Source organism: Sparassis crispa (assembly GCF_003851025.1).
Source record: "Sparassis crispa DNA, contig_000001F, whole genome shotgun sequence".
In the NCBI taxonomy this organism is placed as follows: domain Eukaryota; kingdom Fungi; phylum Basidiomycota; class Agaricomycetes; order Polyporales; family Sparassidaceae; genus Sparassis; species Sparassis crispa.
Window position 1 is genome coordinate 3,310,645 of NW_020939748.1, and position 26,860 is coordinate 3,337,504.

Consider the following 26,860-nt stretch of genomic DNA (forward strand, 5'->3'; position numbering starts at 1 on the left):
CACTTGCACTGTGCACTCGCCAACACTGCCGCCATCTGCCCCACTAGCACTCACAACTTCTCGATGACCGAATACATTTCGCCACCATCTCCGCCAACTTTGAGCTCCGCCAACCATACGCTGCCATCAGTGATAACTACACCTTGAGCTGAACACTGTCGAGATGTGAAATGCGCACTCGTACCGCGCGCTCGCCAACCTTCAGCTAGGATTCGGAAATTCGTGACTCCATACATTTCGCCATCACCTCCGCCAACTTTGTCCCGCCAATGAAGCTGCCATCGACAGTCTCCATCCCCTGCATAGTGTTCTCGTCTCCATCAGTCTTTGGCATGATGTCCCTCTAATAAGAGAGCCAGTTAGGACCTGTTCTGAGTTAGGAATGCAGACTCGGTGATGAACTGTGCACATGCCAATGTGTGAGGCGTAATATGAAGCTTGCATCCAGTGGGGCGCCGGAATGCCTAGCCTGTTCTGGACACCCTCTCGCATGAAGTATGCATAGACGAGCCTTTCGCCATCTGCTCCAGTGACGCCATGACGAATCGCCTTTCCACAGAAGGCTACGACAGTTCCAGGACTATAATCGATGGCGACATGCATGGCGGGGAACTTCAACCACGCGCAAGTGTAGTTGCCCAATGTCGCCAACAGGTCGTAGAACGTGTATCTTGTCTTGCTATCTCGGTGGAAAGGAGTTTCCCGGTTGGCGATCACCTGGAGCGCATTGAATGGTGATAACCAGTTCAGTGCCATCTCTCGCAATTCTGAGTCTTGCTGGATCAAACCCAAGCACTGGCATCCTGCGGCATATAGCATTGGGTGAACGACGGCCAGGATGGCACCCAGCAATGCGGAGGAGTCATGAATATCATGCAGCCAACGTCTTCCACCCTCAAGCTTCAGGCTGGCGGAGGTCTCCAGCCTCCCAGACTCCATATGCTGCAAAGCCTTTCCAGACACAAGGCAAATGGCGTGGCGAGGAGACCCACCTCTCTTACTTGTTGGAACCAACCTGGCGAGAGACACAAGGAGCCCGCTGGGAATTAGGCACACTCCTCAGGAGGCAAGAAGTACAACGGGTTGTGTCGCCAACTGGCGGTGGTGCTGGAAGGCTTACTGGCTGCTATTGCTGGGTGTAGGGCCCTGGTCGCTTGGAGCATCTTCGTCTGACAAATTTGTCAGATCACAGCGCAAGGCTGGGCAAGCCACTCACCTGACGGTCTGGTATCAACACTCTTGGAAGTATCCAAGCCAAGATGCGTCTGTGCATGTCCACGAGGGTGGCGGGCTGGTCTATGCGTATTTCGCTCTCACCAAATGGAGGAGGCCACTTCCGTTCCAGTTCTGCCTCGAGGACTTTATTCTGCCCCGTGGGCTGAATTGAAAGGCTGTCGCAATATCTATCAATGTCCCACTGCAGCCTTACTATTACAATGGCATGATCAGTATGATCAGACCTGCGGCAAGACTAATGACTACCAGGATTACGGATGGCCTTCACAAGAGCATCTGCAATGCCATTGCACTCCAATAGGACGGCGGATGGCATGGACGGAGGCACTTTTATGGATGGCGCAGAATGGGCTGCATGAGTGGCCAGATGGAGCTTTCGGCAGAACATGAGCTCTAAGACTCCTGCTATCTGATCGGTCAGTGGCATGGGTGACAGATTGCTCATCTTGATACTGTCTGCCAATCAATGGGACAATTACAGCATGCATCGGTTGAAGGAATGCACAGGTGTATGGCGGGCTCAGGCGGTTGGCTTGCAGATGCAGGGGAGAATGTAGGAGGGGCCAGAATGGCAAAGAACAGTATGCATTCATCTGCCTGCATATTGCTTGCAAGCACGTCCCTTGCACATCTCACATGTTCATCATGCCGCCAAGCCGGACTTGATGCCGCCATGCCGGATCATGGGCCGGGTGGTCCGCCATGTCTGGGCCCTTCGTCACCGCCATCTAATTGGCCGAGCCTAACTCCGAGGAAGCCCTTTATCCCACAGATTGGCATGCAGATGATCGCCAGATTGCCTCCGCCCAGCATTCGCAAGATGAAGTTGGCGTGGTGTGCTCTGCCATAGAAGCGGCATTCAACATTGCCTTTCACCAGGCATGAATGCTAGTGCATACCTACTACCACCTCCCGCCACTGCGAAAAATACACATACAATGCTTCAGCAGTCACCACACACCATGGCGAGGAGGGTAATTGGTGTAAGCCCAAATGGGCCATCAGCACGTGCATGTTGAGTTGTGGGCGGCTGACGAGGAAATGGACAGAGCGCTGCCCGTTGAACTATCGACCCCCTTCACTGCCCCAACACAAAAATCTCATCCTCGACATCGAGAAAGCATGCCGGCGAGATTTGTAATTTTGACGGAGCATCAGCCCATACTCTCTGAGAAGCTGCGGTCTTATGACATGGCAGATGCCAAGGGATGCAAGACTCTGGTTCAGAGCTTGCACCAGAAGCTGAAGACACAGTTTGTCGACGCGTCAAATTATGACGACATCATTGTGGAAACTGTGAGCAGTGTTTCATGTCTGTGAGGTCCCCACTAACTCTCACTGCAGAAAATCCGAGAGTGGCTCAATAACCACGCCCGCCATGCGCAGGAGAAAGTGACGAAAAAGCATATGCATGTTTCTGGCAAGCCCAATGCCTTCAAGGTGTGGGATGCGCTGGAGAGGGACAAGGTGACTGAGGCCACGCGAGCACTCGCGGCAGATAAGGGTTGCAATGTCTCCAAGGTGTGGAGAGTCGCACGGAGTGCCGAATGGGCAAAACTGTCCGAGGAGGAGCAGAAGGTGTATGAGGAAAAGGCGGAAAGTTGGCGCAATGGCACTCTGAATGATAAGACGAAAATGAAGTGCGTACCTCCTGTCACGTAGCATAAGGCAAATCCTGACCTAAGACAGGCTGAGGGAGCAGCGAATGATGCAATATCTGAAGAAGTTTGCCAAGACTATGTGGGACACCATGGGCATTCGCATGGCATTCATGCTAGCATATCCGAAGGAAGCGGGGAGTCTGAAGGTAGAGATGTGAGCGTAGACCGTCCGACTGTCACCATCTGCTAAACCCCGAGTGAAGGGTGGAGGTCAACCACGCCATCACCAATGGAACTCCATTCGGGGCCTATCCTGGGTGGCTGCGTGCTTACCAGCCTCTAGCAAAGGTGTTCTCTGAGTGGGCCAAAGGTGAATACGGTAAGAAGACCTCAGTTGCATTGTCGCTGGCACACTGACCTGATTCCTTAGGTGTGACTGAGACTACGGTGACGGTGAAGAAGACACCTGCCGATTGCATGCGGGCCATGGACAAGATTCGGTTGACGGCCAACGGTTTTCCTCTGCTCCCGTCGGTGCCCGAAGGTATGGCGGAAGCGCCTCTCAAGGTGATGAAGGTACAAGTTCGAGACTTCATGAATCATCACTACGGTATGACACTCCCACTGGGTGTTGAGAGATGCTGACCAGTTTACAGCATTGGCGAAGGGTGTTCGGAACTGCAAGTCGCCATGGACGAAGCTGAACAGCATAGACGACATCAATGAGGTTATTCCAGCGGAGATGCTACCTGAGAACTTCCAGTGGATCGATCCCTCAAAGATGACAAGTGTTCCCGTTCGTGCCCTCCTCGACCACTGGCGGGCACGTCAAGAGGAACATGGACCTGAGCAGACCATGTGATTCACCCAGTACTTCGACAAGGATGGCGAAGCTGCTCCCGCCAAGTATGATCCTCTTCCACCACTTGACGGATCAGCACAGGCATTAGAAGAAGGATCTGAACATGAGGTCCAAGAAGCACTCACACCTAAGAAGGCGGGGAAGGCGAAGAAGAAGGGTAAACCTGTGCGCAAGGTCATGGGAAAGGCAGCATCGAAGGCGACAAAGGGCAAAGCGGCCCCTGGCAGAGCCAAAGGCGGTGGGCGTAAACGCAAGACGAAAGATGCATACGACTCGGAAGACGATGCCAGAAGCAGCCAAGACTCTGATAGGAGTTCGCCAGATATACCCAGCATGGCTTCTGAAGAAGATATGGCCAGCGATGAAGATTCAGGGGATGGCGAGAGCGTGATTGCGAATAAAGCGAAGGGCAAGGCAGTCGCCACCACCAGTGGATGTAAGGCTAACAATGGCGGTGCACCTCAAGCCAGCAGTAGCGGTGCCAAGGTGAAGGAGAAGCGAGATCGCCAAGACCTTCCTCTGGGCGCACTGCACAGATTTGACACGGAGGAGACTGATGAAGCATCGAGTGAACTGGAGCCCAGTACAAAGGAGCTGAGGCTTGAGCTTCAAGGCCGAGCCCCACATCTCACTGGCGGGAGTACTGTGGGGAGTACTGTGCCCCACCTCGTCAAAAGGAGAGACGTGTTTCTTGCCACCCTTTCCATCAAACTGCAATACCAGGATATGCTGAAGCAAGTCAAGATTGCGACTGTGGTGAGCTCCTTTCGTGGGGATTCATAGCCACTATTGATCATCCGTCATATAGCCCCAGGTGTATCATTTCACCAGGTATGATCCGATTCCCTGGAGCGAATGGTCGTATGGCCAGCGCTACCTCCCGCTGTCATTTCATGCGGTGGACAACTTTGACATCGTCGAGAACTGGTTGGGCGACAAACCATGGCTCACAAAATATCGGTTCTTACATCCACAGGGCGTACAACAATCTGCACTCGTGATTGGTATGGCGCTGAGGGACCTCACACGATCTCAGTTCATTGAGGAGGGCGAACCGACCAACCTTCCCGACTATGTGGTGAACTCGGCGATCTCATTTGATGCAGTAGAGCAGCTGCTTCGCTGTTGCGAGATCATTACCTTGGACATGGTGGAAGGGAACGTCACCCATGCCATGGTGAAGCCAGTGAGCAAGCCTGCCATACGCGGTGCCCCATAAGGTGGCGATGGCCTTGGGGGCCAGGAGGAGCAGGAAGGTGATGCCTCTGCAAGAACTCACGATGGCGCTGCTACTGCTGCCAAAGTTCACAAGGCTCACCAGCCTGCCCTCATGGCTGACAAACCAATCATTCCAAGTGGAGGAGACGAAGGGCCGAGCCAGGAGACCAGTGGTGGGGCCTCTGACGATGGCGAAGAGGACGATGCACACTTGTCCGTACCTAGCAGTGGTGCTGAACGACCGCCACCGCCTCCGTTTATACCTAAGACGAGGAAGGCCGCAGCCACGGAAGACCGTCTGTCAGGTCAAGCCAAAGCGCTCCAGGGAAGGTCAATCACCGATGCTCTTCAGAGTAATATCCCCGGCAGGATCACTCGCAGTCAGCGTCAAGCGATGGATGAGTCGCCCGCCAAGAATACCCGCAGTCAGCATCCACTAGGAGCTGTGAAAGATTTGAAGAAGCTTCCTGATCCAAAGCGGAAACGTCAACCAGCACGTCCCGAGCCCGATGGCGAAGACAGCTCTGGCGAAGACAATCCGCCACCTCGGAAGCGTGGACATGGTACTCGGGACGAGTTGGTAGTGGCCTCGCCGAGGAAGAAGAATGCGAGGGCCGAGGACTCGGATGATGGTGACAAGCCTCCCGCAAAGCGAAGATAAGCTCTGCCTCAGACCCCGGAGGTCAAGGACAAGGGAGAAACCAAGCTGAAGCCGGTCCGTCTGGGGAAAGCAGCTGCCAAAGTGAAAGAGAGTGGCCAAGTTGGCGCAGGTCGCAAGACCCGCAGTGGCGGCACCAGACCTTGACAATATAACTCCAGTTCAAAGTAGACTCGTAGGCTTCCACATTGTTTAATGTGACCCATAGATTTACATAGGTAAAGCCATGGAGATGGTGGCAATGGCGAGGGGAGTTGGCGAGAACTTCAGCAGGCATTCAGTTGACTTGGAGTGGCAGTGGCGAATCGAGTGCATGGAGATTCCATGCTAGGTTAAAAAGCATGTATATCAATACTCTAATGACTACACATTGTGTCTATCTGGGTGAAAGGCGGTGAAGACCATGGCGGAGTCGACCTTCTCTCGGAATGCGTCCAGAGACTTCGCCACCAGCGAGGTTTCCTCTCTCGCCGTCACCACCTCCTTCGCCACCTTCTTCGCTTCATCCAAAGCGGACGTCGCCACCGCCATCGAATCCTCTTTGGCGAGCACCAATTCCATCTCCAGCTTGCTCGCTTGAGCGATCGCCTCTGCCGCCAAAGACCTGAGCTCCTTCTCCATGCTGTCTGACCGCGCTGCCTGGAGCTCCATTGAATGACGGAGGTCGGCCAATTCACCCTGCAGCTTGTTGACGTCCGCTTGGCTCACCGTCTGGTTCGCGCCTTGCTCCAACCTGTTGACCTTCTCCTTGAGCTCTGGCAGGCAATGTCGCTTGGCGACGAGGTCCGCCACTGCCAACTTCATGCTCTCCTGAAGCTCGATGGTGACCGGCCTGCGAAACTCCTCCATCGCCAACTTGACCTCTTCGCGAATGCTCCGGGCATTTTCTTGAAATGCGGATGGCGGGTTGATTCGCTGGAGTGCCGCTGTGATCTCTGCCTTGACGGTGTTGAGGTCCGCCATCCTCTCCTGGAATTGAACTTCCATCCCGTCCTTGTGCGCCAGGAACTCCTGTCACAACTCGGCACAATTCGCACAGTCATCGTTGGATGACTGCGAGGTTTCTTCACCACTGGGGGTGTCGCCTTCGTTCACCGGAGCGGGACTTCCTGTAGACACTCGCTGGATGTCGCGCAAGTGGGGTGCTGTATCCCTGGTCAGCGCTGCATGGATTCGAAGCTGTGGCGGGCGCACTTACCCTTGCTGGTCGGAGGCACTGCTCTGAGGCGGTTCGCCTTCGCATCCCTTTTCGCCTCCGCCTCCTTCTTCGCTGCCTTGCGGTCCAGTGGGGCACCCCTCTTAGCTGGCCTTCGCCCTTCATTGAGATGTCCTGCCTTTGCCAATGTGGAGGACTTCGCTCCCTTCGACGCCTTGGATATCTCCAGGGAGGGCGTCACCTCCTGTGCCACCTCGGCAGCTCCTGCGCTCATCTCGTGGGGCATCAGCAGCGAACGCCACCGATCGTCGTGTGGCCGCTCCAAGGACGCGCGCTGTCTCATGGTTACATTGACTCCAGCTGCGACAAGATGTCCTGCTTACCTCATCCTCCGCCACCTCTGCCTGATACTCTGGCGCATCCTCTGGTTCATCGGCGACTGGTGTCAGCATGCGCTTGCTGCTGCTAGCTTGCGGTGGAGCAGCTGGCCCTGTTTGGAAGGCCATAGCCCGCACCGCCTCCATTGCCAGCCTGGCGGCTTCCTCCATGCCATCGCCTTCCACCAGAGGCATCTTGGCTGCTGCCTTCGGAGCACTCACCTTCGCCTTCCTGGTGATCACGGGCACCATTGGGCCTGAGCGACCTCCCATCACCACCCTTGTCGTCTGCCCGCCCTCCTTCGCAACAGACTTGGCAGGTGGGACCTCATCTGGCTCACGTACTGAGGTCCTGGTGACCTCGCCACCATCTTGCGCACCTGAGTTTTGGCTCCTCACCGGCTTTGCCTTGGGTCCTGATTTCTTACCTTCGCCAGGTTTGGCGACCGCACCAGACTTGGCAGGCGCGCCAGACTTGGAGACCTCGCCAGAGTTGGACAGAGCCACAGCTCCAGTGGCGGTGGTGGACTTGGTGGCGCACTTGGACTTTGACGATTTCTCCACCGAGGCCTCGCCTTCAGCGTTGGCTTCATAGGGCATGACGGTCGCCTTCTGCTTCGTCGCCTCGACCTCCTCGCCACCCTTGACCTTGGAGCTGGATGCTGCAGCATTGCGCATCTTGGTCTTCTTCGGCGGCTTGCGCTTCGATGCTCCCATGACCATGGGTTCTGCACTGTCGGGCTCGTCAGAGTCGACCTTGACGTTGTATGGAGGTGGCGACGTGGGCAGTGGCTTGCCCTCTACCACCAGCGCTGCGCACATCTCTTGGAACTCACGCTGTGCAGTGTGTGAGTTTCCTCGCAGGGACACACTGTCCGTGTTCCTCGGCGCGATGCTGCAACTGACACCTCGTGCTGCACATTCGAGGCAGCGACCAAAGTTGGCGGTGTTGAGCTTGCATGGCCACTCTTTCTCCTGGCAGCCAACGCAAGGGACGAGCTGCAGGAACATTAGCACAGGTCAATGTCTCACAAGATCGTTACTCACCGAATCTGTTGCATGTGCCCACATGAAGTCAGACACGCGGGTGGACATCTTTTTCCACATGTCCTTCTGCAACACCGTCACCTTCGCCTTTGCCTTCACCGTCGCCTTCCCCTTCGCCGTCGCCTTTGCCTTCCCCTTTGCCTTCGCCTTCGGTGCGACATGAGGCGTCACCGTCATCCTCGTTGTCTGTTTGACAGGTTTGGCAGGGGCGTTCGTCTTCGCAACACCGTCGTTAGAGTCCCCTGCGATCTTGGCGGGTAGATTGGAAGGCGGTGCCGGAGTCTCGTCTTCGCTTTCGATGAACTCCTTGCTCTTGTATTCCTTCGTCGCACACTTCTTCTTTGGCGGCTTGATGGTCGGTACTTCCTCTTCATCGCTTGACTCCTTCGCCTTCCTCTTCCCGCTCTTCTTCGTGCTCACCTTCGAGCCCTCCACCTCGGTCTGCGCCATCCTCTTCTGCGCACGCTGCGCTCGGCCAGAGGTGGTCGGGGCCTCGCCTTTCTCCTTTGCGACCTCGATCGGCTTCATCCGCTTCGCCTTCGGAGCCGCCTCCTCGTTCTCACTCTCCTCACTCGACTCTGTGATGACCGCCTTGCGCTTTCGGAGTGATGGGGCAGCTGGCGAGATCGATATTGGTCTGGCAGTTGGTGGAGGGGGCGACGCCGCATCGACCTCGATAGATTCGGGCTGGCCTGCACCCGGCACGTCTTCCGCCATCTCATCGTCGTCATCTTTGTCGGCATCGTCGTCCTCGTCACTGTCGGCATCGTCGTCGTCCTCGCCCTCCTGCTCCTCTCCCTCTCCCTCTCCCTCTCCCCCATCCTCTTCCTCGCTCATCGCATGCACCGCCTTCCCCTGCGCCTTCTCCTTGCTCTTGCCCTTTCCCTTGTCCTCCCCCGCCTCCACGTGGACGATACGCTCACCCACCATGCCTGTCCCGACGTCGTTGTCAGCTCTCTCCTTGCCTTTCCCCTTGGTGATGAGGTCCCCAGTAGCCAGGTCCTCCTCGCCACGTCCCTGGGTGTCATCATCGGCTGGCACATTGCCCCAGCCCTCCGCTGGCGTACTCTTCACCGGTGGCAGCTTGCAATATGGATCTGGTGCAGTCAGTGTGTCGCTCGACGCCTCACAACGCTTGTGACTCACCTTCAGTCCACCACTGCCTTCCCAGGTCCTCACACTCCCCATACTCGCGCACAGCCGGAGGGTACCTCTTGTATATCCTCTCGTCGTCGTTCGATATGTGGTCCAGCCGCGCCAGGACCTTCTGCTGGTATGTCTGGGTGAATTCCAGCAACGCGCTGATGACAATCCCAGGCATCCTCAACGACTTCAAGGGCTGCGGGAAACTCTTTTCAAGCCGACTCTGTGTGGCATATTCGGTAAGTGCATGCCAGACCTTCGACTGATGACTTACCACTTCGAGGTAAATCCTCGTCTCCCAGTCTGGATAGCAAGGGTCGTCCTGGCGAGGCGCCGCTGCAACAATGGCCGTCAGTTGCGCGGCCTGCAGAACATAGTTGGGGTCGATATCCAGAGGCATGGTGAGCTTGGCAGAAGAAAGTGTGAGGGTGTTTCAAAAGCAGAGGTTGCAGTACAGTGGAGGCAGAGCAGACGATGCTATGAGCTGGCAGACGTGATCTGCACCAAGTTCAACTTCACACGCCACGCGACCACGTGCTTTGCACGTGATCGCTGGACTTGCGCGATTTCTCAAGTCTCTCAAGGTCAGTGTGACCTGCCGCAAGTTCTCATGGCTCCCAACAGTAAGTTCTATTGCTCTCCTTGTGGAATCTGACTCCTTTGTGATGTTATCTGACCTTTCTATGTCATATCAATCCCCTTTCTACAACTGATCTCCCGCGATCCAGGACTAATCGAAGACTTGTCTGCTCGCCACAATCTACCTGCCATGGCCAGTGACGCGGAACCTCCTGACATGCTGGACATTATGATGGGCGAGTCGGATGAGGAGGATAGTATCGCTAAGCCCCGTCGTCCACTCATTTCGGATCTCCTTGACTCTCCTGGATCTGCCCAGATCTCCTTGCCTCTCCACTCTGCTTCTCAGACACCCCTCGTGCCCCGCCACACTACCCCGTCCCTGGCGGCTCCATTTGCGCCATCCAACTCACCACATGAGCATCTCCACCGCCACGCCTCGCCAAAGGTACAGGCGTCATCTGGATCTGTGGCGCCTGTGGAGGGAAGTCACGCACTTATTCCTGACCCTCTGGCGCCAGCTTGGGATGAAAGTCATGGCAGTTCGCCAATCCATAGGCATGCACTCATCTCAGATTCCACCCCCACTGCACCCAGTGGAATGTTCAACTTCGACACTCCTGGCATCTCGCCAATCCCTCGACGTGCCCTGTTGGAAGCTACTCCCCTTCCTCCACCAGCTCACACTTTCGACTTTCGCACTCCTGACACCTCCCAACTCCCTCGATGATCGCTCATTGCTGAGCCCCTTGACGCTACGCCACGTACATCCATCTACTTCGATAGTCAAGCAAGTATGCCGATGGCGAGGGGCATGCTGGTGGACGAGACACTTGACGTGGAACCAGTGCCAAAACTGCTGGACTTTGACAATAGTCCTCCCGCCATGCCAGGACGATGGCGAGCTCTGGTGATAGACAGCCCTGGCGCGATGCCTGTGTGTAGCCAGGTCCGGTGGCTAAATAGTCCCAGCACTTCGCCTCCAAAGAGGCGGCCTTTGTTGGATGATGTTTTAAGTCCACCGCCTCCGCCATCGGCACCCTCTCACTCGCCAGCTCGCACTTTCGATGACAGCAATTTCCACCACGATGCACCTGTCATTCACTATATGAAAGGCAGCATCGAGCCAGTCACTGTTACTTCCAGGATGCCAAGTCTGGCAGCACTTCCAGATGAGCTGCCGATCCATCGTCCCACCCATTGGGAACAGGTTCCAGGCTTATTCCCAGATACCACACAGCTGCTGCCAATGGCAGTCCCTGGAGAGACGAATGCCGCTTCTGGCTCACAAGTGGCCCGCCTCGGTAGATCGTTTGCACAGATCGCAGCAGAGGCAGACAGTTCCAGTGAGTACATCCCTGGCAACCTTCAGTCTGATGTTGACCTTATTCATAGTGGACGATGACGAAGGTGATAGCTTTGCGGTTAGTCGTCGTTGCGCCATGTTGCGGGAGCGCATTGTACGTCTTCAGCGTGAGCTCAACCTCACTGAGGATATGCACGTTGCGAACCTCAATGCCAGCTCGACCGTGTTCCAAATGGGGTACATTCTGAGGGACATTCGTGGCGAGGCGTATCGCAGCAACTGAACTAGTGTCTTTGAGCGTTCTGGTGTTAGCAATATATGACCGCTATGTAACAGCTTGTATACCAGTACAAAATGGATACATTCACTTCTGCATCACTAAGCTCTAAAGCCCATCGCTCCTCCAGTGTACTCTTGAGATGGGCGGACTGCGCTCGCCATCACCAAGGCATGTTGTTGCCAGCAATTGGCCCATCGCCAAAGGACCTGAGTGAAAGCTTCACTGCATGGGAATATCGCTCCACCAGCAAAGGGCCCACTGCCAAGGGTCAGAGGGTTGGCCATCGCCAAGCCATGTTTTTGCCACCAATTGGCCCTCCGCCATGAGTGCTGGTGAGTGATGGGCCCACCGGCAAAGGTCAGAGGATTGGCGATCACCAGAGCACGTCATCACCACCAATGTGCCCGGAAACTGCAGGGCTGTATGTGACAATGGGCCCATTGGTGGCGATGACATATCCTGGTGATCGTCAACCCACTGGCCTTTGGCGGTGGGCCGATTGCTGGTGATAACATGCTCTGGCGTTGGCCAACCCTCTGACCTTTGGCCGTGGGCCAATTGGTGGCGGAAACATGTCCTGACGATGACCTATCCCATGGGTGCTTGCAGTAAGGCCCTCACTGAGGGTGCTTTGGCGATGGGCCGACTGCTGGCGATAACATGCTCTGGCAATCGTCAACCCTCTAACCTTTGGTGGTGGGCCCATCCTTCAGGTTACACTCTGGGCGATCGGCCCACTGCTCATTTGTCATACTCTGGCGGTGGGCCGATTGCTCAGACAAACATGCTCTGGCCATGGCCAACCCTCTGACCTTTGGCGGTGGGCCGATTGCTGGCGGAAACATGTCCTGGCGATGACCTATCCCATGGGTGCTTGCAGTAAGGCCCTCACTGAGGGTAAAAGGATCCCGATGAAGTCAGTTCAGTGCAGGCAGTGAGTTGTTACGAACACAACTACTGCACTCTCATATCATTTCTTTTGGGTAGTCTAGCACACAGTTGCTAGATACTCAAACCGTTCTCGGAAAGTTCTCTGACAACACGTAGGAGAGTTATCGGCCAGGCACATTGTATTAGAACACGCGCACTCGGTAAAGCCCTGGACACAGTTGTAGGCACTCGGATAGGAACACAGAAGACTCAGTAAGCCCTGCACATGGTTGTAGGCACCCAGATTAGGAAGACGAAAAAGACTTAGAAAGTCCTGCACTGGTTGTAGGCCTCATATAAGAAAACCCGTTAAGCCCTGCACTGGTTGTAGGCATCGTGTTACAACGCTCCTCACTTGTGGCGCATCTTTTCTTTTTCTTTTCCTTGTTCCCTTTACGTTACCAGACCACGTGATCCAACACGTGACTCATCGGAGTGCAACCTCCGATTCTTTATCCAGATGTCCAGAACCCCTAGTCTAGGGTTACACCGGATCCAACTCCGGACCTTCTTCTTATCGCGCATGCAAGATGTGCATGTATGCCTCATCTTTACCTCGTTCCGATACACGACTCGTTATTCCCATTAGTACTGATTATCTCTCACGACCTTACTCAGCTTTCTCATACATATTACTTTCTCGCTGTTACCTTGCCCAGACATCGTTTCACCTTATCTAGCCAATGAACGATCCCGCATTACTGCGTAGTACTGCGGATACCTTTTGTATAAGTAAACGACCTTGTCGAGCTGGATCCCCATCTCGACCTGGTTACTATTAAACCAGCTTTTCACTTGCCTTTTACTAAGATCGACCGTTAGTAGCAGACAGCTACTACGAGTCATAAGAACAAACTCTGATCGACCTTCAGTGCGAGGACATCGCCAGAAGTGTCACTTGAACGGACTTGTGTCTTAGACTAAGACCTTGTCTCGTGATGACTCCACTTGACGCTCGTGTTTCGCTGCCACGTAACATTAGGTCCAGATCTTATTACTCTCTGTGACTTCCTAAAAGTCTAACAACGAACTACCGACCGGACCGAACCTTGAAGACTAAACGATACACCCAATTCGATTGCTAAAGCACCGTTTGAGATTACTCTGTAATCGAGGTAGCTGAAGGGATAGACTGATCACTAATATTCGGAGAGGGGTCTGTCCGAGAGACCAATAGGCCGAGGAGGCTGAGGTAATCACTCGAGCAATCAGCAAATAGGTGTATCAGTTTGAAGGCAGAAGACACTCTACGGGCTTGTTAGCCGACGATGAACGAACCCACTTAGTTAAGGATGGTGTGCAGTCTACGTGTAGACGTAGGTCACACAGGAGAATTTATCCACACTGGATTTGAACTTTATCAACACGACTGCTCTTCCCAAGCAATACATCGATCTCCTCCCATCTCAGGCAGAGTGGGACGCACAGAGGAACGTACACGTTTTAAACGGACGACCCTTATTCATCAGACCAGACCAGCACATCGATCACCCAGGTGGTGACTATGAAGCAAATCTACCCCATAACGTTGGAGAGCTTGTACTGCTACACATCGCAGACAGTGGTATACCGATCTCTTATCGAGGAGAAAGACCAGATGCCCCTTGGAACCCCCCTGCCCAGGATCCCATACCACAATCGACTCTTGCACCAATCGTAACTGTTGACGTCCCACCAGTGGCTACAATTACCATGGATAAAGGTCATCACCATGTTAGCCAAAAGGAACTTGGTTTTAGAAAACCCGAGATCTTCAACGGTTCAGACCGTTCGAAGCTCAGGGAATTTATAAACCAATGCAAGAATTACATGGCTGGAAATAGCCATGTCTACCAAGAGGACAATCAGAAGATTGCATTCGTGCTGTCGCACATGCAAGGAGGGACAGCAGGATCATGGGCGCAGAGCTTCATAGAAACAGAACTTACCAATGACGACTTCCTTTCTTATGGAAGTTGGAAAGAGTTCATTGCGAGTGTGAACAAAGCATTTGGCAATGAAAATATCAAAAAAACTGTTCGTACCTTGCTACATAACATCAAGCAAGGGACTCGTACCGCGGATGACTACATTGCCGAATTCCGATCGCTTGAATCCAAGGCGAAATTAGAAGATGCCGGAAATATTGAGTATTTCAAGTGGGTACTTAACGACCCACTCCGACAAAGGATATATGGGATGGAAAGCATGCCCAAGACACTTGACAAGTGGTATGAATATGTCTCGCGGTTTGATAACCAATGGAGATCTGCTCAGATCTTCAAGCGAGGAGCCACTACGACGACGCGAGGAAAGGGCCAATCTGTCCATCGTCCCTACTACTCGGCTTCTGCAAAGGATCCAAACGCGATGGATGTTGATCGTGTCAATATCTCGCGCTTATCCCCGAACGAGCGACAAAAGAGAATGAAAGAAGGATTATGTTTCCTATGCGGAAAGAAGGGCCATATAGCCAACGACAGACAATTCCACCCCCAGTCTGGAAGTTTCACCCGTGCTAGAACGATACAGCCCGGGTTAGACACAGACATGATCACATGGATCAAGAAGATGCGAGAAGACCTCGCACAGAAGAAGGAGACGTCGAAGGAAGAAACCAGAGAGGAACAGATCGCCTATGTGCGAAATGTCTTCAACGACATGACTGATGAAGAACGAACCCAATTGGGTTTTTGAGACGACGGCCACTAGTAATGCATGGACCGTCGCATCTTACCGTATCTCCCCTCGTTATTTGTAACACTAGCGGAAATTCAATCACTGTGAATATTTCGTTGGGAGAGAAGGAAGACGTTACAACAGAAGCCTTGATCGATTCCGGTGCAGCCGAAACGTTTATGAACATTCGTTTTGCGGAAGAAAACAATTTCATCAGATGGGAATTACCGAAACCGATTACAGTCATAAATGCAGATGGCACACCAAATCAAATGGGCACCATTACTCATTGTACCTGGAAGATGATGAAAATCGGAGGAAGGAAGACGCTTACTCGCTTCCTCTTGACCGGCATTGGCAAAGAAAACATACTTCTCGGCATGCCGTGGCTTAAACGCCTCAATCTGATGATCAACTGGGAAACCGGTGACTTTTGGTTTGGTAAAGACGCCAAATGGCCACCGAAACCCACCGTCGAAGATGCACCAGATGAAGAAGTTTCGATTTTCAAGGAAGATGGACTCCCAGAGTTAATCACCACCGAAACTTCCCCTACCTCATTTGGGCATTCAGAATCTATCAGAGAAATCGTGGCCGATAACACTGAGCGTGGCGAGTTACCCGCAGTGCGGAATGATACCGAACCAGATGACCCACCATCAGAACCCCCTATGGATCAGCTCGATGACGACGATCTAGTTATATCCTATATTGCAGGAGAGCCAGTTATTGGGATATTTGAACCCATCAGGAAGGAGTCACCTTTGACGAATGAAGAGACTGAAACCGCAGTCTTCACCTTATGAAGAGGCCCCGCCATTGGAAGAATGACACACAGTACTCGATCCCCATTATTCTGTAACGCACAGAATACGGTCTTTTACAAACCATCTGGTAAATCACAAGAATTGGCACAACAGGCACACAAGGAAGCATCAGCTGTAGACAAACCCAAAACCGTCGAGGAGTTGGTCCCCAACTACCTCCACGATTTGAAGTCCGTCTTTGAAAAGAAAGCAGCTGAACGCTTTCCAGAAACCAGGCCTTGGGACCACGCCATTGATTTGAAACCCAATTTTATTCCACGTGACTGTAAAGTCTATCCATTATCGCTCAAAGAACAAGGAGCGATGGATGACTTCCTAGAAGAAAATCTGCGAAAAGGATACATCCGACCGTCGAAATCTCCCATGGCTTCACCATTTTTCTTCGTAGGAAAGAAAGACGGAGCACTACGTCCCTGTCAGGATTACCGATACCTGAATGAAGGGACGGTGAAGAACGCCTATCCTCTTCCACTCATCTCTGACCTTATGGATCAATTCAAAGGCGCATCGATCTTTACGAAAATGGATTTACGCTCCGGATATAACAATGTCAGAATCAAAGATGGTGACCAATGGAAGGGTGCATTTAAGACAAATCGCGGACTTTTCGAACCTATGGTCATGTTCTTTGGACTCTGCAACTCCCCGGCGACTTTCCAAATGATGATGAACGCACTCTTCAAGGACATGATCGATGAGGGATGGATAGTCATTTACATGGATGATATCCTCATCTTCTCAAATGATTTGGAAGAACATTACGTTCGAACCCGACGCGTACTCCAATGACTCAAAGACAACGACCTATTCCTTAAACCGGAAAAGTGTTTCTTTGACGTTAAAGAAGTCGAATTCCTAGGCATGATCATTCGAGAAAACTACATTGGCATGGACCCTATCAAACTTAAAGGAATTGCAGAATGGCCTGAACCAAGCACGGTAAAAGGTGTTCGCTCTTTCCTAGGGTTTGGAAACTTCTATCGGAAGTTTATTGCCAACTTCTCGGATATTGACAAACCATTGACGAATCTTATGCGCACTGCCGCTGGATCTCCACCTTTTGAATGGACGACAGAATGTCAGATGACTTTCGACACATTGAAGCAACGATTCAGTACCGCCCCAGTACTGTTACTGCCTGACAAGGCAAAACCCTTTATTGTTGAATCCGACGCTTCCAAGTTTGCTACGGGTGCAGTTTTACGCCAAGCCGACATCAATGGAGACCTCCATCCTTGTGCCTACATTTCACAGATGCTCAATTCAGCTGAACGGAAATCTATGATCGCGAACTCCTCGGAATCATTCGAGCCCTCACTGAATGGCGCCATTATCTTGAAGGCTCTCCCCATCCCGTCGAAGTTCGCAGTGATCACAAGAACCTCACATACTTCCGTACAGCTCAGAAGTTAAACCGCCGACAAGCACGATGGAGTCTCAAATTATCACAATTTGATCTTCACCTCATCCATGTCCCTGGCACTCAGATGATTCAATCTGATGCACTCTCTCGTCGTAATGGACTCGATGACAGTGAAAGTGACAATGAAGGTCGCATTCTTTTACCCAACGCACTATTCGTGCGATCCATTTCCCCGACACTATTCGACGAAATCAGGAATCACGCAGCAAAAGACCTCATTGTTCACGAAGCCCTCGAAGCGATTGCGCACAAAGGGCCATTCCCCATGAAATCATCGCTTTCCGACTGGGAAGTTCGCGATGGTGTCATCCTCTACAAAGAAAAGATTTACGTTCCACCATCCGAAACCCTTCGTCGTGACCTCGTTCGACTACATCACGACTCCCCTGCCATGGGTCACCCTGGAAAGTTCAATACTCTTGAACTGTTACGTCGTGAATTCTGGTGGCCCGGCATGTATGCATTTGTCTACAATTATGTTGAAGGCTGTGCTGCCTGTCAACAAATGAAACCGAATACTCATCCAACTCGTATTCCTTTGGAACCAATTCCCGCCGACCCACACGCATTACCATTTTCCTGTTGCACCACCGATTTTATTACCGACCTCCCCATTTCCAACGGTTTTGATGCAATTATGGTCGTAGTAGACCATGACCTTACGAAGGGGGTGATTCTTACGCCCTGCCTCAAAACGATCACAGCCGAAGGAACGGCCAAGATTTTTCATAACAAAGTATACTCGCGATTTGGATTACCCGACCGAATCATCTCGGATAGAGGACCTCAATACGCATCCAAGGTCTTCCAAGAGTTAAATCGACTACTCCAGATCAGATCATCAATGAGCACAGCTTATCACCCTCAGACGGACGGAGAAACAGAGCGAGTCAACCAGGAGCTGGAAATCTATCTTCAACTCTATTGCGGAAACAACCCTGAAACATGGGCCGACCGCCTGCCAGACCTCGAGTTTTGTCATAACACAAGGGAACACTCGGCACGGAAGATGAGCCCATTCCGCATCATGATGGGATACGAACCATGTGGACTCCCTTCTGTATTTCCGACCACGAACATTCCATCGGTTGAATCCAGGCTTGACATGTTGCAGAAGATAAGACTAGAAGCACTAGCCATGCACGAGTTAGCCCGGCAACAGATGGCGGACCGAGTCAGACAAGGATCGCCGAAGTTTACACTAGGACAGAAGGTCTGGCTAGACTCGAGGAACCTGAAGGTCAATTACGCCTCGCGCAAGATAGCACCAAAGCGTGAGGGGCCATTCGAAATTGTCGAAGTCATCGGACCAGCCAACTATCGTCTCAAACTCCCGAAGACCTGGCGAGTTCATTCCGTATTCCACGCCGCCCTTCTATCTCCTTATCGCGAAAACGATATACATGGTCCGAATTACGTGAACCCACCACCTGATGTCGTTGATAACGAAGAAGAGTACGAAGTCGAAGCCATCCTGAATCACAAGACGTACCGAGGTCATCTGAGGTACTTAGTCAAGTGGAAGGGATATTCTTCAGCAGAAAACTCGTGGGAACCTACCCACAATTTACAGAATGCCAAGCGAATCCTCGATGCATATAAAAGGACCAGGGGAATCCAGTAGAGGAGAAGAAACCCGGAATGACTACCACGGCGGTTTTCCTCATCATCTTCCTAATCGTCCTCCACTGCACAACCCTCGCCTTTCTTTGGATCATCCACCGAATCCTTATCAGACGACTTGTCGAACACACACTCTTCACGCGAGACAGCCCGCACGCTAACGGCTGGGGTGATCAGAACGATGCCTGGAACTGATCAGGCAGCTCTTATCTCTGTGGGAATACTCTTTATCGTCCAATGGATTTTCATCTATTTGATTATTACCCGGATCCACGACATTCTATTTCACATCACAGATAACCGTGACCCCCTTAACGACCGAAAGGTATAAAAGGGGGAGAAAATGACATATCATCAATGCCCACTTCCGCTATAGACGACCTTGTTCACAATATACTCGCTGAAGTCGCCTCCACAATTATGAGCATACCCGCATCGCCTACGCTTGTCAATGGAGTACCCTCTCGAGCACAGACACCCTTTATCCGCACCTCATCGCCCTCACCTTTTATCGAACTCAGTCACGCATCAGACGAACAAGAATTTGCCACACGTCTGGTCTCAGCTATCCGTGTTCCTGTCGACTTCACAGATATCCTCGTCGCCTTACGAAATCGCCCGCAAGATCGACAAGCGGTGGTTTCCATGCAACGAGCATTAGAAATGGTCGAGTGGATGCAGACGGCCAGACAAGAGCTCATCGCAGCAGAAGAAAGGACGAGTAGAGCCCAAACCAGAGTCGACCAAGTCTGGTCTTTGATGCGCAGTACGGTCACTCGTACAGCACAAGAGATTTAGAGGGAGCATGGGGACAAAGACATCGGACACATCCTCGGATACACCACTAATGGAATACCCACATCCACTCCTCGCTCGTCGCCAGAACCAATTCCCGTTCGACCTCGCCCTCCTCGTTCGCACGTACCCAGTGGACGATCTCCGTTATCACAACCATCTTTCTCGACCGCATCCACTTCTTCGCATCGCAGTCATCCCTACAGGGATGGACATATCCCCGAACAAGGATCACGAGCCAGCCGGCGGACATGCTACAGATGTGGAGGAGATCATTATGTCCGCGACTGCCCCCGATGACGATGAAGATCACAATATTTCTTGTGGGACAAGAAACGTTAGACAGGAGCTGATGTTACAATGCTCCTCACTTGTGGCACATCTTTTCTTTTTCTTTTCCTTGTTCCCTTTACGTTACCAGACCACGTGATCCAACACGTGACTCATCGGAGCGCAACCTCCGATTCTTTATCCAGATGTCCAGAACCCCTAGTCTAGGGTTACACCGGATCCAACTCCGGACCTTCTTCTTATCGTGCATGCAAGACGTGCATGTATGCCTCATCTTTACCTCGTTCCGATACACGACTCATTATTCCCATTAGTACTGATTATCTCTCACAACCTTACTCAGCTTTCTCATATATATTACTTCCTCACTGTTACCTTGCCCAGACATCGTTTCACCTTATCTAGCCAATGAACGATCCCGCATTACTGCGTAGTACTGCGGATACCTTTTGTATAAGTAGACGACCTTGTCGAGCTGGATCCCCATCTCGACCTGGTTACTATTAAACCAGCTTTTCACTTGCCTTTGACTGAGATCGACCGTTAGTAGCAGACAGCTACTGCGAGTCATAAGAACGAACTCTGATCGACCTTTAGTGCGAGGACATCGCCAGAAGTGTCACTTGAACGGACTTGTGTCTTAGACTAAGGCCTTGTCTCGTGACGATTCGACTTGACGCTCGTGTTTCGCTGCCGCATAACACATCATATCAGAAGACAGAAAGCAAGCCCTCGCACACGGTTGCTAGGCATTCCCACCCACATTTCCCCATCTGTATTGTGCAGACTATCATCCCGACTTCAGCCAACGAACCGCACGTATAGCTCAGGCATCCCTAACCCACTATCATAAATTTGATATCAACGAACAACTGTGATAGCCCGGCGTACTTTCCCTTTTGCCACGACCGGTGAAGTACCACTCGCTTGACCTGGAGTCAAAGCTCCTCCGGCCAAGGCCCGTGCATACCTCGAGTCGACAACGCAAAAGTACGTGTCTTTTCTCCACAACGAGAACATTGTATTTCAAGTGTGAGGTGGTTGACACACATGATTTGTGTCTCACGTAAAGATTCTATCCTACACGGGAAGATCTCCATGCTCAACTTGTAAGAGCAGCAAATGAGAAAGGACAACACCAACCTTTCCTTAAAATATATCGCACCTATATGCCAACTACCCTTGAGGACGAGTATATTGCTTGAGACACTGTGATCCCATCCATCGGCATATACATCGACTTCACCTCTCTTTACGGTCACTCAGTGTAGGCAATCTCCTCAATCCTATCAGTGCAAGATTCTGCTCAGTGTTACGCGGCAGCGAAACACGAGCGTCTAGTCGAGTCGTCACGAGACAAGGTCTTAGTCTAAGACACAAGTCCGTTTAAGTGACACTTCTGGCGATGTCCTCGCACTGAAGGTCGATCAGAGTTTGTTCTTATGACTCGTAGTAGCTGTCTGCTACTGACGGTCGATCTCAGTCAAAGGCAAGTGAAAAGCTGGTTTAATGGTAACCAGGTCGAGATGGGGATCCAGCTCGACAAGGTCGTCTACTTATACAAAAGGTATCCGCAGTACTACGCAGTAATGCAGGATCGTTCATTGGTTAGATAAGGTGAAACGATGTCTAAGCAGGGTAACAACGAGGAAGTAATATGTATGGGAAAGCTGAGTAAGGTCGTGAGAGATAATCAGTACTAATGGGGATAACGAGTCGTGTATCGGAACGAGGTAAAGATGAGGCATACATGCACGTCTTGCATGTGCAATAAGAAGAAGGTCCGGAGTTGGATCCGGTGTAACCCTAGACTAGGGGTTCTGGACATCTGGATAAAGAATCGGAGGTTGCGCTCCGATGAGTCACGTGTTGGATCACGTGGTCTGGTAACGTAAAGGGAACAAGGAAAAGAAAAAGAAAAGATGTGCCACAAGTGAGGAGCATTGTAACATCAGCTCCTGTCTAACGTTTCTTGTCCCACAAGAAATATTGTGATCTTCATCGTCATCGGGGGCAGTCGCGGACATAATGATCTCCTCCACATCTGTAGCATGTCCGCCGGCTGGTTCGTGATCCTTGTTCGGGGATACGTCCATCCCTGTAGGGATGACTGCGACGCGAAGAAGTGGACGCAGTCGAGAAAGATGGTTGGGATAACGGAGATCGTCCACTGGGTACGTGCGAACGAGGAGGGCGAGGTCGAACGGGAATTGGTTCTGGCAACGAGCGAGGAGTGGATGCGGGTATTCCATTAGTGGTGTATCCGAGGATGTGTCCGATGTCTTCGTCCCCATGCTCCCTCCAAATCTCTTGTGCTGTACGAGTGACCGTACTGCGCATCAACGACCAGACTTGGTCGACTCTGGTCCGGGCTCTACTCGTCCTTTCTTCTGCTGCGATGAGCTCTTGTCTGGCCGTCTGCATCCACTCGACCATTTCTAATGCTCGTTGCATGGAAACCACCGCTTGTCGATCTTGCGGGCGATTTCGTAAGGCGACGAGGATATCTGTGAAGTCGACAGGAACACGGATAGCTGAGACCAGACGTGTGGCAAATTCTTGTTCGTCTGATGCGTGACTGAGTTCGATAAAAGGTGAGGGCGATGAGGTGCGGATAAAGGGTGTCTGTGCTCGAGAGGGTACTCCATTGACAAGCGTAGGCGATGCGGGTATGCTCATAATTGTGGAGGCGACTTCAGCGAGTATATTGTGAACAAGGTCGTCTATAGCGGAAGTGGGCATTGATGATATGTCATTTTCTCCCCCTTTTATACCTTTCGGTCGTTAAGGGGGTCACGGTTATCTGTGATGTGAAATAGAATGTCGTGGATCCGGGTAATAATCAAATAGATGAAAATCCATTGGACGATAAAGAGTATTCCCACAGAGATAAGAGCTGCCTGATCAGTTCCAGGCATCGTTCTGATCACCCCAGCCGTTAGCGTGCGGGCTGTCTCGCGTGAAGAGTGTGTGTTCGACAAGTCGTCTGATAAGGATTCGGTGGATGATCCAAAGAAAGGCGAGGGTTGTGCAGTGGAGGACGATTAGGAAGATGATGAGGAAAACCGCCGTGGTAGTCATTCCGGGTTTCTTCTCCTCTACTGGATTCCCCTGGTCCTTTTATATGCATCGAGGATTCGCTTGGCATTCTGTAAATTGTGGGTAGGTTCCCACGAGTTTTCTGCTGAAGAATATCCCTTCCACTTGACTAAGTACCTCAGATGACCTCGGTACGTCTTGTGATTCAGGATGGCTTCGACTTCGTACTCTTCTTCGTTATCAACGACATCAGGTGGTGGGTTCACGTAATTCGGACCATGTATATCGTTTTCGCGATAAGGAGATAGAAGGGCGGCGTGGAATACGGAATGAACTCGCCAGGTCTTCGGGAGTTTGAGACGATAGTTGGCTGGTCCGATGACTTCGACAATTTCGAATGGCCCCTCACGCTTTGGTGCTATCTTGCGCGAGGCGTAATTGACCTTCAGGTTCCTCGAGTCTAGCCAGACCTTCTGTCCTAGTGTAAACTTCGGCGATCCTTGTCTGACTCGGTCCGCCATCTGTTGCCGGGCTAACTCGTGCATGGCTAGTGCTTCTAGTCTTATCTTCTGCAACATGTCAAGCCTGGATTCAACCGATGGAATGTTCGTGGTCGGAAATACAGAAGGGAGTCCACATGGTTCGTATCCCATCATGATGCGGAATGGGCTCATCTTCCGTGCCGAGTGTTCCCTTGTGTTATGACAAAACTCGAGGTCTGGCAGGCGGTCGGCCCATGTTTCAGGGTTGTTTCCGCAATAGAGTTGAAGATAGATTTCCAGCTCCTGGTTGACTCGCTCTGTTTCTCCGTCCGTCTGAGGGTGATAAGCTGTGCTCATTGATGATCTGATCTGGAGTAGTCGATTTAACTCTTGGAAGACCTTGGATGCGTATTGAGGTCCTCTATCCGAGATGATTCGGTCGGGTAATCCAAATCGCGAGTATACTTTGTCATGAAAAATCTTGGCCGTTCCTTTGGCTGTGATCATTTTGAGGCAGGGCGTAAGAATCACCCCCTTCATAAGGTCATGGTCTACTACGACCATAATTGCATCAAAACCGTTGGAAATGGGGAGGTCGGTAATAAAATCGGTGGTGCAACAGGAAAATGGTAATGCGTGTGGGTCGGCGGGAATTGGTTCCAAAGGAATACGAGTTGGATGAGTATTCGGTTTCATTTGTTGACAGGCAGCACAGCCTTCAACATAATTGTAGACAAATGCATACATGCCGGGCCACCAGAATTCACGACGTAACAGTTCAAGAGTATTGAACTTTCCAGGGTGACCCATGGCAGGGGAGTCGTGATGTAGTCGAACGAGGTCACGACGAAGGGTTTCGGATGGTGGAACGTAAATCTTTTCTTTGTAGAGGATGACACCATCGCGAACTTCCCAGTCGGAAAGCGATGATTTCATGGGGAATGGCCCTTTGTGCGCAATCGCTTCGAGGGCTTCGTGAACAATGAGGTCTTTTGCTGCGTGATTCCTGATTTCGTCGAATAGTGTCGGGGAAATGGATCGCACGAATAGTGCGTTGGGTAAAAGAATGCGACCTTCATTGTCACTTTCACTGTCATCGAGTCCATTACGACGAGAGAGTGCATCAGATTGAATCATCTGAGTGCCAGGGACATGGATGAGGTGAAGATCAAATTGTGATAATTTGAGACTCCATCGTGCTTGTCGGCGGTTTAACTTCTGAGCTGTACGGAAGTATGTGAGGTTCTTGTGATCACTGCGAACTTCGACGGGATGGGGAGAGCCTTCAAGATAATGGCGCCATTCAGTGAGGGCTCGAATGATTCCGAGGAGTTCGCGATCATAGATTTCCGTTCAGCTGAATTGAGCATCTGTGAAATGTAGGCACAAGGATGGAGGTCTCCATTGATGTCGGCTTGGCGTAAAACTGCACCCGTAGCAAACTTGGAAGCGTCGGATTCAACAATAAAGGGTTTTGCCTTGTCAGGCAGTAACAGTACTGGGGCGGTACTGAATCGTTGCTTCAATGTGTCGAAAGTCATCTGACATTCTGTCGTCCATTCAAAAGGTGGAGATCCAGCGGCAGTGCGCATAAGATTCGTCAATGGTTTGTCAATATCCGAGAAGTTGGCAATAAACTTCCGATAGAAGTTTCCAAACCCTAGGAAAGAGCGAACACCTTTTACCGTGCTTGGTTCAGGCCATTCTGCAATTCCTTTAAGTTTGATAGGGTCCATGCCAATGTAGTTTTCTCGAATGATCATGCCTAGGAATTCGACTTCTTTAACGTCAAAGAAACACTTTTCCGGTTTAAGGAATAGGTCGTTGTCTTTGAGTCATTGGAGTACGCGTCGGGTTCGAACGTAATGTTCTTCCAAATCATTTGAGAAGATGAGGATATCATCCATGTAAATGACTATCCATCCCTCATCGATCATGTCCTTGAAGAGTGCGTTCATCATCATTTGGAAAGTCGCCGGGGAGTTGCAGAGTCCAAAGAACATGACCATAGGTTCGAAAAGTCCGCGATTTGTCTTAAATGCACCCTTCCATTGGTCACCATCTTTGATTCTGACATTGTTATATCCGGAGCGTAAATCCATTTTCGTAAAGATCGATGCGCCTTTGAATTGATCCATAAGGTCAGAGATGAGTGGAAGAGGATAGGCGTTCTTCACCGTCCCTTCATTCAGGTATCGGTAATCCTGACAGGGACGTAGTGCTCCGTCTTTCTTTCCTACGAAGAAAAATGGTGAAGCCATGGGAGATTTCGACGGTCGGATGTATCCTTTTCGCAGATTTTCTTCTAGGAAGTCATCCATCGCTCCTTGTTCTTTGAGCGATAATGGATAGACTTTACAGTCACGTGGAATAAAATTGGGTTTCAAATCAATGGCGTGGTCCCAAGGCCTGGTTTCTGGAAAGCGTTCAGCTGCTTTCTTTTCAAAGACGGACTTCAAATCGTGGAGGTAGTTGGGGACCAACTCCTCGACGGTTTTGGGTTTGTCTACAGCTGATGCTTCCTTGTGTGCCTGTTGTGCCAATTCTTGTGATTTACCAGATGGTTTGTAAAAGACCGTATTCTGTGCGTTACAGAATAATGGGGATCGAGTACTGTGTGTCATTCTTCCAATGGCGGGGCCTCTTCATAAGGTGAAGACTGCGGTTTCAGTCTCTTCATTCGTCAAAGGTGACTCCTTCCTGATGGGTTCAAATATCCCAATAACTGGCTCTCCTGCAATATAGGATATAACTAGATCGTCGTCATCGAGCTGATCCATAGGGGGTTCTGATGGTGGGTCATCTGGTTCGGTATCATTCCGCACTGCGGGTAACTCGCCACGCTCAGTGTTATCGGCCACGATTTCTCTGATAGATTCTGAATGCCCAAATGAGGTAGGGGAAGTTTCGGTGGTGATTAACTCTGGGAGTCCATCTTCCTTGAAAATCGAAACTTCTTCATCTGGTGCATCTTCGACGGTGGGTTTCGGTGGCCATTTGGCGTCTTTACCAAACCAAAAGTCACCGGTTTCCCAGTTGATCATCAGATTGAGGCGTTTAAGCCACGGCATGCCGAGAAGTATGTTTTCTTTGCCAATGCCGGTCAAGAGGAAGCGAGTAAGCGTCTTCCTTCCTCCGATTTTCATCATCTTCCAGGTACAATGAGTAATGGTGCCCATTTGATTTGGTGTGCCATCTGCATTTATGACTGTAATCGGTTTCGGTAATTCCCATCTGATGAAATTGTTTTCTTCCGCAAAACGAATGTTCATAAACGTTTCGGCTGCACCGGAATCGATCAAGGCTTCTGTTGTAACGTCTTCCTTCTC

At 51.4% G+C, this 26,860-nt stretch overlaps 16 protein-coding genes across 16 annotated transcripts; 7 read left to right on the forward strand and 9 right to left on the reverse strand.

The window, feature by feature from the left end:
• Positions 1-205: 205 nt before the first annotated feature.
• On the reverse strand, positions 206-939 carry SCP_0211810 (hypothetical protein; the record flags this gene model as incomplete). The annotated part of the gene is made up of 2 exons (XM_027755091.1): positions 206-343; positions 391-939. 2 exons carry the CDS (start codon positions 937-939, stop codon positions 206-208), a joined length of 687 nt encoding a protein of 228 aa, XP_027610892.1.
• A 107-nt stretch (positions 940-1,046) lies between these two features.
• Positions 1,047-1,663, reverse strand: SCP_0211820 (hypothetical protein; the record flags this gene model as incomplete). The annotated part of the gene is made up of 3 exons (XM_027755092.1): positions 1,047-1,169; positions 1,217-1,428; positions 1,483-1,663. The coding sequence occupies 3 exons, from the start codon at positions 1,661-1,663 to the stop codon at positions 1,047-1,049; spliced, it is 516 nt and encodes a 171-aa protein (XP_027610893.1).
• A 764-nt stretch (positions 1,664-2,427) lies between these two features.
• On the forward strand, positions 2,428-5,578 carry SCP_0211830 (hypothetical protein; the record flags this gene model as incomplete). Its single annotated transcript, XM_027755093.1, has 9 exons — positions 2,428-2,532; positions 2,581-2,876; positions 2,926-3,051; positions 3,101-3,216; positions 3,268-3,447; positions 3,494-3,633; positions 3,709-4,455; positions 4,508-4,885; positions 4,943-5,578. The coding sequence occupies 9 exons, from the start codon at positions 2,428-2,430 to the stop codon at positions 5,576-5,578; spliced, it is 2,724 nt and encodes a 907-aa protein (XP_027610894.1).
• Positions 5,579-5,938: 360 nt separating this feature from the next.
• SCP_0211840 (hypothetical protein) lies at positions 5,939-6,562 on the reverse strand (the record flags this gene model as incomplete). Its single annotated transcript, XM_027755094.1, has 1 exon — positions 5,939-6,562. The coding sequence occupies one exon, from the start codon at positions 6,560-6,562 to the stop codon at positions 5,939-5,941; it is 624 nt and encodes a 207-aa protein (XP_027610895.1).
• Positions 6,563-6,589: 27 nt separating this feature from the next.
• SCP_0211850 (hypothetical protein) lies at positions 6,590-9,698 on the reverse strand (the record flags this gene model as incomplete). Its single annotated transcript, XM_027755095.1, has 6 exons — positions 6,590-6,720; positions 6,774-7,065; positions 7,115-8,107; positions 8,156-9,252; positions 9,302-9,521; positions 9,573-9,698. 6 exons carry the CDS (start codon positions 9,696-9,698, stop codon positions 6,590-6,592), a joined length of 2,859 nt encoding a protein of 952 aa, XP_027610896.1.
• Positions 9,699-10,067: 369 nt separating this feature from the next.
• Positions 10,068-11,466, forward strand: SCP_0211860 (hypothetical protein; the record flags this gene model as incomplete). Its single annotated transcript, XM_027755096.1, has 5 exons — positions 10,068-10,325; positions 10,399-10,671; positions 10,726-10,787; positions 10,850-11,223; positions 11,273-11,466. 5 exons carry the CDS (start codon positions 10,068-10,070, stop codon positions 11,464-11,466), a joined length of 1,161 nt encoding a protein of 386 aa, XP_027610897.1.
• A 2,736-nt stretch (positions 11,467-14,202) lies between these two features.
• Positions 14,203-15,069, forward strand: SCP_0211870 (hypothetical protein; the record flags this gene model as incomplete). The annotated part of the gene is made up of 1 exon (XM_027755097.1): positions 14,203-15,069. One exon carries the CDS (start codon positions 14,203-14,205, stop codon positions 15,067-15,069), a length of 867 nt encoding a protein of 288 aa, XP_027610898.1.
• Positions 15,070-15,353: 284 nt separating this feature from the next.
• On the forward strand, positions 15,354-15,857 carry SCP_0211880 (hypothetical protein; the record flags this gene model as incomplete). Its single annotated transcript, XM_027755098.1, has 1 exon — positions 15,354-15,857. One exon carries the CDS (start codon positions 15,354-15,356, stop codon positions 15,855-15,857), a length of 504 nt encoding a protein of 167 aa, XP_027610899.1.
• A 324-nt stretch (positions 15,858-16,181) lies between these two features.
• On the forward strand, positions 16,182-16,667 carry SCP_0211890 (hypothetical protein; the record flags this gene model as incomplete). The annotated part of the gene is made up of 1 exon (XM_027755099.1): positions 16,182-16,667. One exon carries the CDS (start codon positions 16,182-16,184, stop codon positions 16,665-16,667), a length of 486 nt encoding a protein of 161 aa, XP_027610900.1.
• Positions 16,668-16,739: 72 nt separating this feature from the next.
• Positions 16,740-17,291, forward strand: SCP_0211900 (hypothetical protein; the record flags this gene model as incomplete). The annotated part of the gene is made up of 1 exon (XM_027755100.1): positions 16,740-17,291. One exon carries the CDS (start codon positions 16,740-16,742, stop codon positions 17,289-17,291), a length of 552 nt encoding a protein of 183 aa, XP_027610901.1.
• A 74-nt stretch (positions 17,292-17,365) lies between these two features.
• SCP_0211910 (hypothetical protein) lies at positions 17,366-18,925 on the forward strand (the record flags this gene model as incomplete). The annotated part of the gene is made up of 1 exon (XM_027755101.1): positions 17,366-18,925. The coding sequence occupies one exon, from the start codon at positions 17,366-17,368 to the stop codon at positions 18,923-18,925; it is 1,560 nt and encodes a 519-aa protein (XP_027610902.1).
• A 3,089-nt stretch (positions 18,926-22,014) lies between these two features.
• Positions 22,015-22,689, reverse strand: SCP_0211920 (hypothetical protein; the record flags this gene model as incomplete). The annotated part of the gene is made up of 1 exon (XM_027755102.1): positions 22,015-22,689. The coding sequence occupies one exon, from the start codon at positions 22,687-22,689 to the stop codon at positions 22,015-22,017; it is 675 nt and encodes a 224-aa protein (XP_027610903.1).
• Positions 22,690-23,108: 419 nt separating this feature from the next.
• SCP_0211930 (hypothetical protein) lies at positions 23,109-24,668 on the reverse strand (the record flags this gene model as incomplete). The annotated part of the gene is made up of 1 exon (XM_027755103.1): positions 23,109-24,668. The coding sequence occupies one exon, from the start codon at positions 24,666-24,668 to the stop codon at positions 23,109-23,111; it is 1,560 nt and encodes a 519-aa protein (XP_027610904.1).
• A 74-nt stretch (positions 24,669-24,742) lies between these two features.
• On the reverse strand, positions 24,743-25,294 carry SCP_0211940 (hypothetical protein; the record flags this gene model as incomplete). The annotated part of the gene is made up of 1 exon (XM_027755104.1): positions 24,743-25,294. One exon carries the CDS (start codon positions 25,292-25,294, stop codon positions 24,743-24,745), a length of 552 nt encoding a protein of 183 aa, XP_027610905.1.
• A 72-nt stretch (positions 25,295-25,366) lies between these two features.
• On the reverse strand, positions 25,367-25,852 carry SCP_0211950 (hypothetical protein; the record flags this gene model as incomplete). The annotated part of the gene is made up of 1 exon (XM_027755105.1): positions 25,367-25,852. One exon carries the CDS (start codon positions 25,850-25,852, stop codon positions 25,367-25,369), a length of 486 nt encoding a protein of 161 aa, XP_027610906.1.
• Positions 25,853-26,176: 324 nt separating this feature from the next.
• SCP_0211960 (hypothetical protein) lies at positions 26,177-26,680 on the reverse strand (the record flags this gene model as incomplete). The annotated part of the gene is made up of 1 exon (XM_027755106.1): positions 26,177-26,680. The coding sequence occupies one exon, from the start codon at positions 26,678-26,680 to the stop codon at positions 26,177-26,179; it is 504 nt and encodes a 167-aa protein (XP_027610907.1).
• Between the last annotated feature and the right edge of the window lie 180 nt (positions 26,681-26,860).